This window comes from Thunnus thynnus, chromosome 10, assembly GCF_963924715.1.
Source record: "Thunnus thynnus chromosome 10, fThuThy2.1, whole genome shotgun sequence".
NCBI classification, from domain to species: domain Eukaryota; kingdom Metazoa; phylum Chordata; class Actinopteri; order Scombriformes; family Scombridae; genus Thunnus; species Thunnus thynnus.
In genome coordinates, this window is record NC_089526.1 from 27,032,149 (window position 1) to 27,048,305 (window position 16,157).

Here is a 16,157-nt window from a genome sequence, read left to right on the forward strand (position 1 = left end):
ATTAATGTCAAAGATGAAGGGAACAAAAGACAGTGCGCAGACAAACACAGTGAAGTACATTATTGAATGAGTACAGTTTACATTTTGCCAAAATAATATGAAAATGAACCAAAATAAAAAAATATAAAACCAATTTTTATAAAATCCACGGTTCCTGATCCTGTAATGACAACATGTGGTTTGTCCTAGTGCCGTTGCCGTACCTAGCTGTTCAAGATGGCGGACCCGCTGGCGCATGCGTGACTCACATCCCCGGTTGAATCCCAACTCTCCTGCACACCAATTTTTTTTTTCCAGGATGGCGAAGTCATGACCCGCCCTACTCTGCTTCTGATTGGCTATTACTCTTTGCCTTCATTGGTTGGGTTGGTTATGTCTTGCCATGAGGAGTGAGATTGGTTAGGGTTAGGGTAAGGATATCAGGGTAAGCCAATCAGAGGCAGAGTAGGACGGACGATGACTTCGCCATCCTGGGAATTAATATCGCCTCCGGCACGCACATCCATGCGCACACCGCCCTCCTTTTTGACCAATCACAACCTGTATCTGCACTGGGACGCTGACAAGGAGACGTAGAAGTAAGACGTCTCACTGTGCCACTTTTCCCAGGTACCACAAAGAGCCGACGTCCCTGTCTCTCCTTACAGCAGCCTGTGTTGCACTTTCTCAACAGTCTTCCTATATGATAACTGGGATTTTATGACCATATATTCTGAGTTAAATGGCTATTCACCACTGTAATTGCTCTTAAAATTTTAACATAAATATGTTAGAATTGTTTGGTTAGCTTTAAAAGACTTGTGGTAAATTGACACTGAGTGGGAACAAAATTAATTGGGTCCCAAAATTGTATTAGCCAATACAGTAGTTTTATTTATTTAATTTAGAATCTTGTCAGAAAGTCAGAGGAGAATCTCTATATAGATCGAGATTTCGGTTTGATACCGGAATATAATCCAGGTTCTCTCCACCTAGTGAAGACATCTTCCTCTTCAGAGACGATCTTCACAGTTTGATTCATTTTGCCCTTACCGTTCAGTCACAACAACAGTGATGGCGGCTGCAGCACGGTTTCTCGTACGAGGTGCAAACCCCAAACTTTCCATCTCCGGTGTAGGCACTCTGCTAAAACTGTCGCCGAGCTGCAACTCCCGCACAAAAACACAACGTAGGCATGCAGGGCACTTTACCTACCACCCTGACCCCGTCCCAACACAATATGGTGAGTGGCTGGCTAGCCGGCTGAGCTAACGTGAGCTAGTTTATACTAACAGGAGAAAGTTAAGTGAACTACCACCACAAGTTTGCATAGTTTAACTTAGAAAATAAGTGACCTAACGCTGACAGCATTAAGTCACTTGTCTTTTTGGTTGGGTAATGTTAAAGAGTTGTAATGTCAACGATACTTAATTACTTGCTTTATATTCGGCTGTCAAACATGAATAACCTGTAAGTTAGCAAGATGGTTTAACACAAAGCATGTCGTATTTTAAAAGTCTCACTCCTAACCAAGGTATACTGTGTGTTGCCCTCTATAAGGTATAATGAAATATTGTAAACGCTACTATCAATTAATTGCTGTCATTGCTGGTAAGCCGGTGTTGCGGTGTAATGAGTGACCGTGTTAACTGGTGACTTTCGGCCGACTGCAGCAGTTGAGAACTCGAACAGAGCACGTAGGTGTCCTCCTAAAAGCCTTTAATTTTTACTTTAATCAATTTTAAATACATACTAATCTGTGTTCAATATCTACGCCAACCATTTACGTAAGTAAAACTGTGTTCAGCTAGACTCATTCACCTCACGTAACGTTTATTATAATGTGGGAATTATATCTGTAACTTAGCCTATAAATTGGCAGCGCAGTTAAAGCTTATTTCAGAACTTTATATCGTTATCCTCAATCGGAAACTGGCTCATACTCAACAAATGAATCTGTACAATGTCAAAGTCCTGATAAGACGCCAGCTGCTCGCCAAACCACATTTTTGCCCACATTAAAAGTGACTTCAAGAAATGTGAATGCTACTTGTCAGCGCACCGTTTAAATTACATGTAGGAAAAAAGGACCAAACAAATATATACCGTATTGAACATTAAATTTGAGATAATTTAAGGCTTTTAGGCTTTTCAACAGCTGTCATCACCACGACAACCGGATGAGTTTCAACCCTTCGGCTCAAACTCACCAGTTAACACGGTCACTGGTTAAAGCGAAACACCTGAGTACTTGGTTGAAGTGACATAGGTTTGGCATTCAAGTGATCTATCAAGCAGCATGTTTTCAATACGAGTATCTGAACTCAACTTTAATTTACTAAATTTAAACATATTGACATTAAAGAGTTAAGAACACCTTCACACACAACAGTGATATCTTTATGGGTCCAGTCAGACCTGTTTTAGAGCTGTCTCATAATGTGGGACAGTCAAGGTATGTTTATTCTACAGTACATTTGAGCAGGATGTTGGCATTGTTAACAAAAACTAAGTGCTGAAAAATTAATAGTATATCTTCTTCCTCATTCTGTTACAAAGAAGTGTGTGTCCATTGAAGGCACAGAATCATTGCCACGTTTCCTAATGTGTTTTTTTCCTGCAGTAACTGGTATGGTTACTTGTAGTTTTGTTAAACTGCTTGTCACATCCAAATGCTGTGTGTACGGAAATTACTTGTCGCTTGTGTCAAAAATTTTAAAAAATGTGTGTTGCTTTTTTTTCTAAAAAAACCTTTCAGGCCCCACCCAGAAGATGAACTTGTTCCAGTCAGTTACCAGTGCCTTGGATAACACTCTTGCCTCTGATCCCACAGCAGGTAAAATTTTAAAACAAGTGATGGCTGTTATGGATTAAAATCTGCAAAATGTCAACTGTGTTACTGCACAGTTAATCATGCAGTTTTCTAAAGTATGCACTGGCTTACAATTGGACTGTATGTCCATCTTGATGTGTAAATGAAAATCTTGTGTTAGTTACACATGCTCTCCTCCTGGGGTGTCACTGTAAGTCAGCACTTTCTAAAACCTATATAACAAAAACAAAAGCAGCATAAGATCTATATATCTATCTATGTGTGTGTGTGTGTGTGTGTGTGTGTGTGTGTGTGTGTGTGTGTATATATATATATATATATACACTGATCAGCCAAAACATTAAAACCACTGACAGGCAAAGTGAATAACATTGATTTAAAATGGCACGTGTCAAGGGGTGGGATATTGAACAGTCAGTTCTTGAAGTTGATGTGTTGGAAACAGGGCTGGGTCAGTGGTCCAAGGAAGGACAACCAGTGCAACCTGCAACAAGGTCATGGGTGCCTTAGGCTCACTGATGCATGTGGGCTAGCCCATCTGGTCCAATCCCTCAGAAGAGCTACTGTAGCACAAATTGCTGAAAAAGTTAATGCTGGTTATGATAGACAGGTGTCAGAACAGACGGTGCATTGCAGCTTGCTCCGTATGGGGCTGCGTAGCCACAGACCAGTCAGAGTGCCCATGCTGACCTCTGTCCACCGCCGAAAGCGCCTAGAATGGGCACGTGAGTATCAGAACTGAACCGTGGACCAATGGAAGAAGGTGGCCTGGTCTGATGAATCACATTTTCTCTTACATCATGTGGACAGTCTGGTGCGTGTGCATCGTTTACCTGGGGATGTGATGGCACCAGGATGCACTATGGGAAGAAGGCAAGCTGAGGGAGGCAGTGTGATGCTCTGAGCAATGTTCTGCTGGGAACCCTTGGGTCCTGGTATTCATGTGGATGTTACTTTGGCACGTATCACCAACTTAACATTGTTGCAGACTAAGTACACCCCTTCATGGCAATGGTATTCCCTGATAGCAGTGGGCTCTTTCAGCAGAGCAATGCGCCCTGCCACACTGCTAAAACTGTTCAGGAAAGATTTTAGGAACATGACAAAGAGTTCAAGGTGTTGCCTTGGCCTCCAAATTCCCCAGATCTCAATCTGATCGAGCATCTTTGGGATGTGCTGGAAAAACAAGTCCAAGCCATGGAGGCCCCACCTCACAGCTTACAGGGCTTAGAGGATCTGCTGCTAATGTCTTGGAGCCAGATACCAGAGGACACATTCAGAGGTCTTTTGGAGTCCATGCCTTGATGGGTCAGAGCGGTTTTGGTAGCATGAGGGGGACCTACACAATATTAGGCAGGTGGTTTTAATGTTATGACTGATCGATGTATATACATATAGCTCTGCCATCGTTATTTTTAAACAAATAAATAAATGAATGAATTATTAAACAGATGAACCCACAATTTGCATGAATGTGGCTTGTTTCTCCAGAACTTCACACTGAGTGGTGGGAAGTGAATGAGTTCATTATCTGAGGCACTGTAAGAGTGATCAAAGTTGGATTTGAAACTGTTGGTTTTGACTGACCCATTATTATTGTTTCAAAGCTGCATTTTTCCTGTTGCTGTTTCTGTACACAAAGCATGTGTTCACTTTTGGATCATATAAAGGATCTGTCAAAATAATATTACATTTTTGCCAAAACTGTATATTTTAATAAGCTCGTTGTCATCAATGAACATCACTTCCTCCTATGGAATATGTGTGCATGTCTCAAGCAGGAAGCTCTCATGGATGTATAATAAGAGCTGGATAGGGCGCCGCTGCTCAGCCTTGCAGCCAATTTTGCCCAGTGGCCACTCGAGGTATTGCAGCAAAAAATCTCCCTGCAGCCCAAAAAGCATTTTCCCCTTAGACAACCACTGTAAAACAGACATCTGTAAAACTGTTGACAGGACACCTTGAACTGCAAACATCAATTATGACTCTTTTTATTATGAACTTTTTGATTCTTGGAGGTTTTATGTTTGTAAAACTTTCCTCAAGCTGAGAAAAGCGATTTTAAAAATCTGTGATGTCATCACAATGTCAAGTCTATGGGCCAAGCGGGGGTCACTACTGCGCATATTCAGTGGGCCGCACAGCATGGAGGCAAACCCAGGAGCTAGAAACTTTTTTTGGCGTATGCACCAGGCGAGCAATTATTATTGGACTGAATGGGCGCCATTTTTAGTCCGGTATCCAGCTCTTATAATACATCCATGGAAACTCTGGGTCTGAAAAATGAGACCAATGGGGCAGTGACTTAAGCCTGGATTCTCTCTAATGGCCAGCAGGGGCAACCCCACTGGCTCCAAAAAGTTTGGTTGTATGGAAGTCTATGAGAAAATGACCCTAATTTTCACTTGATTTATTACCTCAGTAAACACTTTCCTAATGAGTTTATGGTCTCAATCGCTAGTTTCAAGTCTTCTTCAAAACAACATCATGTTCACTTTGTAAGTTATGATCACATTTGGACAATAGACGATAAAGCAGGGTATGCTTGTCTTGTCTTGTTCAGTGTTCAGTTGTACTAAAAGACCATCTAAGGAGTCAGTTGTTCAGTATTTTGTTTTAAGCCTGTTTTTCACTTTTAACCTTAGACTGTAAATGCACCGCGCTAACCAAGCTAGCAGCTAACACTAGCGTGAGGGTCAACTCCAGCCTATCATCCAAATATGGTCATTTCTGGCTCCAAAAAACCAAGATAGCAACGGTTAAAATGTTGAACTCAAGGCTTCAGAATGGGAGCCCACAAACCAATGGGTGACATCACGGTGGCTATGTCTTTTTTTTTTTTTTTTTTTTTTACAGTCTATGGCATGTCTTTAACAGAGCACCATCTCCTGGCAACTCCACACAGGTTAAGACACAGCTGGAGCTCTTTAAAATATCAGCACAGATCAGAGTACTTTCCTAAATTAAAAAGAAAAGATAAATTTATATATATATAATTTTTACTCCTAGTCCTAAAAGTAGGACAAAAATGAGTCACTTTTGTCACATTTATTGGCAGTAAGTGGTGATTTCCTACTCTGAGAAGATTGAAGGGGCTCTTGGCTTTCTCCTATCTCATGTTCTGATTTTCCATGAGGTATTTTTTTTTCCTGTGCACTTTTATCATTGACTGTTTTGTGTGTTTATCGGCAGTCATCTTTGGGGAGGACGTGGCCTTTGGTGGAGTATTCCGATGCACAGTGGGTCTGAGAGACAAATATGGTAAGGAGTTCATTCACCTTCTGATTTTCCCCCCCATTCAAATGCCACTACTGCTGAGTCTGCTAAAAACCAGTCAGCAACCTGTTCTTCTGTCTGCTTTACATGATTTTGCCACTAGGTGACAGCAGAGCACTTTCAAGAAGCTCACCCACCTCTCTTGCAAGGTCATATTGCTGTTCACTGTTCACCTAGAGGACCAGAAGGATCCGTTTGCACTTATTTGTCCATTGTAGCAGGGTAGCCTCGCAAAGTCGATACAGTAAGGTGATATCGTATCACAATGGTCATTATGGTTATATATATTACTTAAATTTGAAATGCTACATTAAAACAATCCTATAGGTTGATCAGAAACATCCTCCTAAAGAGGATCTACCCAATAATGTAGTTACAATAACACAGACAGACGTTTTGACACTCATAGCATTAAGAAACACAGGAGTAATAAATAACATAATTAGTGGCTATAATCTATTTATTGACTGTTATAGATCTTTTTCACAGCAGGCGTTTTAACATCTCAAGTCAGGAAAAGCACTGGTGCAATTAATAACATTATTGATCGCTGAATCCCATTTAGTTTCTCCAAATTGATGACCCTGACGGTTCAACAGCTCAGCTTCCTCGGACACTTGAATGGAACTGAGCCGTTATTAATGTTATCAGTTCCACCTGTGCTTTTCCTGCTGTGACAATTTGAAGTTTCTGTTGTGAAAAAGGTCTATTGTGCATGCTGGCTCACAGGCATGGCTTACTGAGACAGTTAAATGTAAAAGAGCCATTGTTAATGTCATTAGTTAAACCTGTGATCCTAAAAATGTCGCCTCTGATTAAAAGCCCCTGCAAAAAAATCTCTTTGTGATGTTTTTTGCTTGTGTGAATGTGAGAAGAGAGATGTTTTATAAATACTATTTGAGAGCCATTGAATAAGTTTGAAGTATAATAGCAAAGTGTTGCCTTATATGCTACAAATCTCTGTATGATTCGGGTAAATCAGCACTAATCACATATAGCGTAAACTCTGTTGCTCTGTTTTCTATGAGTTTAATCCTTTAAGTAGTTGTGGTTGCAGTTGTGTCACTTATAAATTCATTTGTGAAATTAGTGTATATGTCGGCTGACAGTCACAGTTCCTTAAAAACAAACTTAAGGAATCCCTATTGAAGATTTTTAAGAATTTCAGTAAGAAAAATTAATACTGACTGATAATTCATCATACTTTTTAAACTTTATTAAAAAAATTCAAATACGACCTTAAATACCCAGTAATCCAGTATTGGTCACAGCATGTGTTTTTCATCATGTGAAATGAGGTCTTTTTCACAACAAAGATTTTGACTTTTCGCAGCAGGAGAATCACAGGTGTTACTAATATTCATCTATTCAAGTGTCCCAGTAAGTCACGACAGTGAGCCAGCATGCACAATACCAGAACTCAGAAACTAAAGTGGCTAAACGGAATTCAGCTGTCATTAATTTTATTGTTTCCACCTGTCCTTTCCTACTGTGACATGTCCAAATGTTCCCCCATTAAGAAAAAGGCCTATTGGGATGAAGCTCCTACTGCAGCTTGCTTTAAAGCTTGAACCCACAGAACCTGCATCTATAGTTCATTCAGTTAGTCATTTATGTATCTTCCCAGTGTTATTCAATAAGGATTTAGCCTCTAAAAGACCCTGGTGACTCCATGTCAAGACAGAAATGACCTAATGGGGGCTTTAGCATCATACAGATTTTAATGTAAAATAGGCTGTATGGATGTCCAATACTGGTGGTGAGCAGAATGACAGTTAGTGGTTAGAACTCATTTTCTCTAGGATCAACCCATTTGTGAGCCCTACTTCTCTTCTCTCCAAACAGTATAAACAGCCCGCTGTCTCCTCTGTCCAGTCACAGTGGGTTTAATTGTTTTTCTTGTTTATAAAAGGAGTATAAAATAATTAGATGTGAGTTTCCAGTTTATTTTTTATTTGTGTGCGTGTGTTTTTTTTTAATAGCGAGTAGTCTCAAATCAATCCTACAGTAGCCGGCTTTGCCTTTTGTTTTCATTGACGTCAGAAGTGTTGACCTTTTGGAGAGGGATCATTATTTTCCATCTCATCCTTGTGTACAGCGACGAGCGCAAAGCTGTTTTTATCCCTCTCACTACTGAAAGGGATGGTGCACACCTCTGCCACCCGCAGCCATTATACAGAACAGAGGTTAATGCAGGGCCGACACTATACCAATGGCTTTTTACGAGGCTGATGCATTCACCTCAGTGATCCAGCTCTCCCGCCGTGGGCTCGTGGCTACCTCTGAGTGCTGTTTCCCTGGAAAAAAAAAAAAAAATCCAACAAAAAAACAGTACACATTGACTCCACACTCTGACTCGCTCTCACTGATGCGTTTAGCCTTTTTCACTGAAAGCAGCATCGGTGTCAGACAGCGAGTTACCCAGAAATATTTAAATTAGCATTTAAGACTCAGGCACAGACAGTCGACAGTAGGACACATTTCACAAACTACACAGTTATTTTAACATCACTTGATTGTATTTTCCTCGTATTAGTTGATTTGTTGCTTTAATGACACACAGAAGCACGCACACACATGTTATTTACTGTTTTTTTTTTTCACATCAGCTGCGTGTTTGAGGTTGGCTTCAGTCTGAGAGGCAAAGCATTAAATTTTGATCACTTAATTGTTCATTCCTCTAAGGGTTTGTGGTGCTGCGGTTGCTAATTGAACTTTGAAAGCACAGAGCATGGTACACACAGGCAGAGTCACACTACTGAGACTCTCACTTCCCAGCAATCCAAAAAAAGACCGGATTGGCAAATATACAAAGATGAGAGCAAAAATAACATTCGCAATCCAAATATAGAGTCGGCACTCTTGTGGCTCTTTTTCAGATTATAGGGTGGAGAATGGAAATATTTTTTTTCTTCTGTTTTTACTCTATGGGGATTGTGTGCATCCCAGACTTGGTTAGCTACAGCTGAGGAAGAATCATCAGCTTGTCACCTCACTTATTTTAGGACTGCATGGCATTTAAGAGGAGTATTCTTTGAAGTCTCATTACTCAAACATTTGGCGTTGGCCTTTCTCCGTTGTCAAAAAAAGACATGCAGTTGCTCAGCCATTCTACAGATTTGATCAATGGTACTAAATAAATTCTTACATGCAACGGCCCGTTCAGCAATCCAAGCCTGTTTTTGTTTTTTTTCCAGAGTTAACTCCCTCACCCAATAGCCAGCTGGTGTCCTATATCCTTATCTTTTTCTGTCTTTTCTTCCTCTCTTCTACTCTCTCCAGGTAAGGACAGAGTCTTCAACACTCCCCTTTGCGAGCAGGGGATTGTGGGATTCGGTATTGGTGTAGCTGTTGCTGGTGCCACAGCCATTGCTGAGATCCAGTTTGCTGACTACATCTATCCTGCTTTTGACCAGGTAAGACACACTACCTTGCTCAGTGACATACTGTTGCAGGCTAACCCAGTGTCAGCGCAAGACAAGAGCTTAAAATTAGGGTAGTGACAAGAAGTCCCGACATATTTTTACCACTTTACAAAGTAACGCATGGAATTCTCTTTCAAACAAAAACTAAAGCAGAAATATAGACGTAATATGGACGTTTTTATTGACAAAAATCATTACATTTTGTTCTCAAAAGGAAGTAGAAGGAAGGAAAAAAAACAACATGCATAGATTTTTTTTTTCCATTTTACCCAATTAGTAATTTTTGTCAGTACTAAGCCAAAGGATATCTCACCATCATTATTTTTAAATATAGTACAACTCACATGCCAAATGATGGTATATCTGAGTGGCTTCACTTACCCTGAAAATAAAAAATGAATGGCTAGCTAAGACACAGTGACTATGCCTTTAGCCTGAGGTTTTAGCTTTTAGATTACAGACATCTCCCACAGAATTTTTTTGTGGGAGATGTCTGTAATCTAAAGGCTTATTATGCATGAACCTAGCAACTACAGTTTGAAGGTCACTTTGCTGCTTCCTCATTCTGAGTCGATATACTTTGCACAAACGCAGAGCATAGAGCTGGAATATACTTGTTGCACTGGCCTGGTGTGAGCATACTCTGTTTCACTTTAGCAGGGCTTTGGACGAAGTGCAACCAAGAGATCATTGTTGTTGCACACAAACAAAGACCTATCACTGAATAAAAGTCTAACAATCAGTCTAACAATAGTGGTCATGATTTTGTAATAACAATTTGGTTTGCTTCCATGTGACACCTCCACAACTACAAACACAATAATCCATGCTAACGTATGAAGAAGTACATCTGTGTAGAGACTTCTGAGCAACATATAAAATTGAATATCTTCAAAAACAAAAACATATAGCAGAGAAAAAAGAACGGAAAAAAAAACAGTCTGGCACTCACTCGCTTTTCCACATCTACATGCTCTCCTGAGAAAGATTAATGTGGCATTAACAGGCTGAGCAGGACAGTGGGCTGCACTTCTGTTTGACCATGCATACATGTTGACACTAGTGTCATTCTGTGTACTCTCGCCCTCCACAAGATAAATGTGTGTCCCTGCTATGTCAAGGAAACATAAAACAGAGCCTGATATTGGAGACACTTTCTAACAGGCTCCTGTTGCAATGCAGAGTAACAGTAGATATTTGGTGTCAGGCCTTGAGTGGGCTCCCTCCATCTCCTTCTGTGCTCTCGCTTAAAACAATCCAGCAGTCCAAACTGACCTCAGAGAGACATAAAACGTTGAATTAACAGTCCACCTGAGTTTCAAGGAAGAAAACTTGGGACACCTTTTTGGAGGAAGCCCAGTATCACAAACAGTAGAAGTAAGTAAAATAAATCAGACATTTGAGGTGATTCTGCTCGTTAAAAATAAAGCAGGGTTTCAATAGCTTTAAGAGAAATAGCAGAGGAAATGGGTCTGCACATAATGCCAAGATCTGGTGTCCACCAGTGTGGTCTTGATTCATAAAAAATAAATAAATGTTATCTTTTTTTCCCAGTGAGTTTCTGCTAAATCATTTCTCTCAACAAATAAAAATGACACTGTCATACATTCATTGTAACCTCATTTTTTTCATTACAATGTTTTAATTGTCTTTTTTTACATATAAAAACTTGCTGCTCTCACTGCTGCAACAACCCAGGTGTGGCATTAGGATGATTAAAGGTTCATCTTGTTGTTTCATCTTGTTTTATTAACCTGAATTATTCTGGTCTTTTTCCAGATAGTCAATGAAGCAGCTAAGTACCGCTATCGCTCTGGCAACTTGTTTGACTGTGGGAACCTCACCATCCGAGCTCCGTGGGGGTGTGTTGGCCACGGATCACTTTACCACTCTCAAAGCCCCGAGGCCTTCTTCGCCCACTGCCCCGGCATCAAGGTTAACTGTGCACTTCATTACACATGCTGACTTGTATTTCTTTCCTTTTATATTTGTTTCTGTTGTTTCGCAATTATGAAATGTCACATCTTGCCCCAGAACATGTCAGAACATGAAGGCGTACAGACTGCTGAGCCGATTACACTTATGAAGTGCAGTGCAAATTTACAGTCATTAGTTACAGTATATTCATGCTAATACCGTATCAGAATCAGTCCCGGACCTTGTTGAGGAGCCCGGCTGAAGATGGGAAGAAACTGTTCATGTGGTGTGAAGTTTTGGTCTTGACAGACCTCAGCCTCTTGCCGGAAGGGAGCGTTTCAAAAAGTTTATGTCTGGGGTGGGAGGGGTCGCCTCCGCATCCTGAAGGTGTGCAGGTCCTGGAGGGACGGCAGATTGCATCTGATCACCTTTTCGGCACAGCGGATGATACGCTGCAGTCTGCTTTTGTCCTTGGCAGTGGCAGCAGCACAGATGGTGATAGAGGAGGTGAGGATGGACTCAATGGTGGCGGTGTGGAAGTGCACCGTCATTGCCTTTGGCTGGTTGAATTTTTCAGCCGCTGCAGGAAGTACATCCTCTGCTGAGCCTTCTTGGTGAGGCCGCTGATGTTGCGCTCCCACTTGAGGTCCTGGCTGATGATGGTTCCCAGGAAGCGGGAGGACTCCACGGTGTCGACTGGGGAGTCACACAGGGTGATGGGGGCAGGTTGGGCTGTGCTCCCTCTGAAATCCACAACCATCTCCACAGTCTTTAGACAGCCTTTTTCCACACTAAGTCACCAGATGGTCAATCTCCCCCTTGTAGGCGGTCTCATCCCCACCAGACATGAGCCAAATGAGGGTGGTGTCATTTGTTAACTCCAGGAGCTTGAAGAACTGATGACCGGAGGTACAGCTGTTGGTGTACAGGGAGAAGAAAAGTGGAGAAAGGGCGCAGCCTTGAGGGGAGCCCGTGCTGATGGTCCAGGATTCAGAGACATGTTTCCCCAGTTTTATGTGCTGCATCCTGTCAGACAGGATGTCAGTGATCCATCTGCAGGTCAAGTCGGGCACGTGCAGCTGCGAGAGCTTGTCCTGCAGCAGAGCTGGGATGACAGTATTGAAGGCGGATCTAAAATCCACAAACAGAATCCTGGCGTAGGTTCCTGCGGTGTCCAGATGTTGGAGGATGAAGTGGAGGGCCATGTTTGCAGTGCCGTCCACAGACCTGTTGGCTCTTTAGGCGAACTCTGAGGGGTGTAGGAGTGGGTCCATGATGGATTTGAGGTGGGACAGTACAAGGCACTCAAAAGACTTCATTACCACAGAGGTTATGGCAATGGGGTGGTAGTCATTGAGACCTGTAGGCATTCAATTATTGGGGACGGGGATAATGGTAGAGGTCTTGAAGCAGGCTGGTACGTGGTTTGTCTCCAGTGAGGTGTTAAAAATGTCAGTGAATACCAGAGACAACAGGTCAGCACAGTGCTTCAGGGTGGAGAGAGAGAGACAATATAACTATAATACTGAAAGGAGAGGGAGAACGAAGAAGAAATAAGGGAAGAAGAAAAGCATACAATGTGAGAAATGGGTACAAAAATTACAAATGTTTATGTAAGTAGGCGTTCAACAAGTACAGACATGTAAAGAATGTGTGCGAAATGACAAACCTAAGGTACTCCATGCCTTCCAGTATGACCAAAAAACCCCCCCAAAAAGTATCAAAAAGTGTTTTGAATTAATTGTAATGGTTCTATTCAATCAAAGGTATGGCTGCACCTTAATATTTAATCAATTATATTTTTTAAAAAGGCCCAAAGTGAATTTTTAAGAAGCTTTTTTTTTTCCCCCTGCAGCATTCTCCATAAAACAGTGCAGGATCAATATTGGATCAACAAAAGTCTGGATATACTTGTACTCAAAGCGTCCTAAACTTTCTGTACCAACCATCTGAGAAGCATAGCATGTGTTTGTAGACCGGTGAATGTGTTCCAATCTGGAGAAATTTAAACCACAGCAGCAAGTGAAAATTGTTTTCTAAGGCACCGATAGTGATCTGCACATTACAATAGTGATCCCCACGCCAACATTTAAATTTATTAGTATCCACCACTGCTAATCCTCTATTGACTGTGGAGTTGGTTAAACGGGAACCAATGATCAAACCACCATGTAATTTTGCCTGAAATGACTCCCAAGATATGTAATGCTCTGTATCTGAAAAAACCTCATAATTTCTCTCTTCATTGACTGACAGTGCTGTGACTTTGTTCTGTTGCCCATAATCCCCTCCAGACTCCTCACCCTGCCACATAGAAATGTGCTAAACATGTGCTTAATCCAATGTTAGGGGGAAAATAAATCTTTACTGCTTACAGAGGGATGACCCAGAGTTCAGTATACTTTGAATGATAATGTCACTTAGATGGAATGAACAGCATGTGCGCAGAGTCAACAAGTCCATTTCAAAGTGTCAGTTGTAACATCCTTCCATGTCTTTCTTCCTGAGTATGAATACATATATCATCATTACCGAAGCTTCTTATTCACCGCAGACTGGAAATGACTGTATAGTTTACAGCTACAGTTGATCCATTTTGTGTAACCATTGCTGAGAGCAATAAACATGTTGTCTCTCTGCAAAGGTCAGGCTGATAAATGTTAATCTCTGTGCATACTATCAGCACATTTTGCTCCATCTGGCGGTCAGTCCCACCACACTCCCTGACAGGCTTGGTTCGCCTGTGGTCCAGTGTTGTCATGATACCCAAGTTTTGACCTAAATACCATTCACAATTACAATGCCAGAGAGAGGAAGAGACAAGAACTGCAGTATGAGTAATCCATTGATATGGAGAGGTTATAGTTACTTTTGCAGGTTTTATGTCAGTCATTCTGTAAATGAAACTTTCTCTGATATTACAATCCATCCTCTTGGAGAAGACAAGTGAAAATATTAAACAATGGTGAAAATGAACTTGGAATTGGAGGTTTATCAACAGTATTGAGTTAGTAGTGAAAGTTCAGCTGCTTTGGCAACATTACTGGGCTTAATGAAGTCTGTGTTGTGTTCCTTAGGTTGTAATACCTCGTGGTCCAGTACAGGCCAAGGGGCTACTCCTCTCCTGCATCGCTGACAAGAACCCTTGCATTTTCTTTGAACCCAAGATCCTTTACAGAGCAGCAGGTAAGCTGGATCTTATGTAAATGTACCGTAAATCTGAAGTCGACAGGAAACTAAATGCTTGTTAGATTTCTCCATTTGTCCCAAGCTACCTCCAGCATCCTGCCTCACCGGCCCTCTCTGTCTGTTTGCATGGTTTCCTTATTGAAAGCAAATATTCTACCTTTTAGAGGTGTGGGGCAAGACAAACAAACAATATGCCTGACTGCAAACAATGTGAGTGAGATCAGCAGGATCATGAGCATGAAGCTGACCGTCTAAATGGGCTGTGAAGTGTTGACAGCGCTGGGCTGAATCCTCTCTCCCTCCCTCCCCTCCCTGTGGGGAGGGAACATTGGTGTTCAGGCTAGCACGGATAAACATCAGTCCAGCATGACTTTGGTTGGACTGCTGTGCAAAAAGGTGTCCAGCAAAGTCTTTATCAAGTCTAAACACTTGTTGGCAGCTCTTGAAAAACACTTGGCTACATGACAATAATTTGATATGTTTGAGTGGGACTGTGTTGGAGATTTAAAGATGTAGTTTGAGGTCATTATAGTAATGAAAGTCAGAACTGGAACAGATTGGTACTACCAGCCTCAAAGCGAAGCCTTTTCCTCCTTGATAAGAGCCAGATGAGATTGTAAAATATTACAGCCGGCTACTGAGACTGTTTCAGTTATGGCACTAGGTTAGTGATAATTGTCCAAAACATTTCTGATGTTGCAGTGTGCGCCTGATATTGAAACCTCTTATCCGCTGAAAGGGAGTGAGTCCATTCATCACATCTCTCACACAGTTTCTTCAGTTTTTAATTAAAGAGCAACAAAATGTTTTTTTAACCTTCATACCTACATATGCTACTAATGATGATGAAAAAAGTCTTACAGAAACAGTAACGTCTTGCCTGTTTCCACTGAGATGTGTTGAAACACAAAGTGTAGATATGCACATTATATATAATAAAGATATTTAATACATACTTTATTCCATTATTATTGATTTCTTTAATACCACACAGCTGTGGTCTAATAAAAAAAACAGTCTGTCAAAGCTGTGTAGGATTCAGTGTCTGAGCACATGATTTGATATGATAATGAAATAAAAGCATGATGTCTTAGGCTGTATTCAGATCAAATCAGGCGTTGCGGTGCACCGCTGCAGGGTTCAGCAGAGGTGTGGGGGGGGGGGGGGGGGCGGCATGTTTGTGCTCTAAAAGGTAACCACTGTGAAACAATCAGAAAATAACATTTTATTGATCTGATTCACCAACTTTCTCGCTACCACTGCCCCCTCTCTTCATTCACTCCCCAACTCGCTCGACCACAGCTGCTTCTCTCTCTCTCTCTCTCTCTATCTCTCTCTCTGTCTCATCATCAAAGCCAGATTTTACTTTTAACATTATCAAATGAAGAGAACTGTCCTCCCCCTCTTCCTAGTAATGTCAGTGCGTTTCTCCAGAAATTGACTCTGGATCAACTTCCTGGCAACAGGCCCTCGCTGCAGCCAAAATGCCTGTAGCCTAAATGCACTAAGCCCATTCAAATGAACGGGAGGACTGACGT

The 16,157-nt window shown here is 41.4% G+C and overlaps 1 protein-coding gene across 1 annotated transcript in view; it reads left to right on the forward strand.

The window, feature by feature from the left end:
- Positions 1-1,015: 1,015 nt before the first annotated feature.
- The window catches only part of bckdhb (branched chain keto acid dehydrogenase E1 subunit beta), a 55,265-nt gene continuing 40,123 nt past the window's right edge, over positions 1,016-16,157 (forward strand). Inside the window, exons 1-6 of the mRNA XM_067602308.1 lie at positions 1,016-1,222; positions 2,738-2,815; positions 6,005-6,073; positions 9,371-9,504; positions 11,293-11,448; positions 14,508-14,616. Coding sequence (XP_067458409.1) covers positions 1,054-1,222; positions 2,738-2,815; positions 6,005-6,073; positions 9,371-9,504; positions 11,293-11,448; positions 14,508-14,616 — 715 coding nt within the window. The 5' untranslated portion in view covers positions 1,016-1,053. The remainder of the gene's footprint in view (positions 1,223-2,737; positions 2,816-6,004; positions 6,074-9,370; positions 9,505-11,292; positions 11,449-14,507; positions 14,617-16,157) is intronic.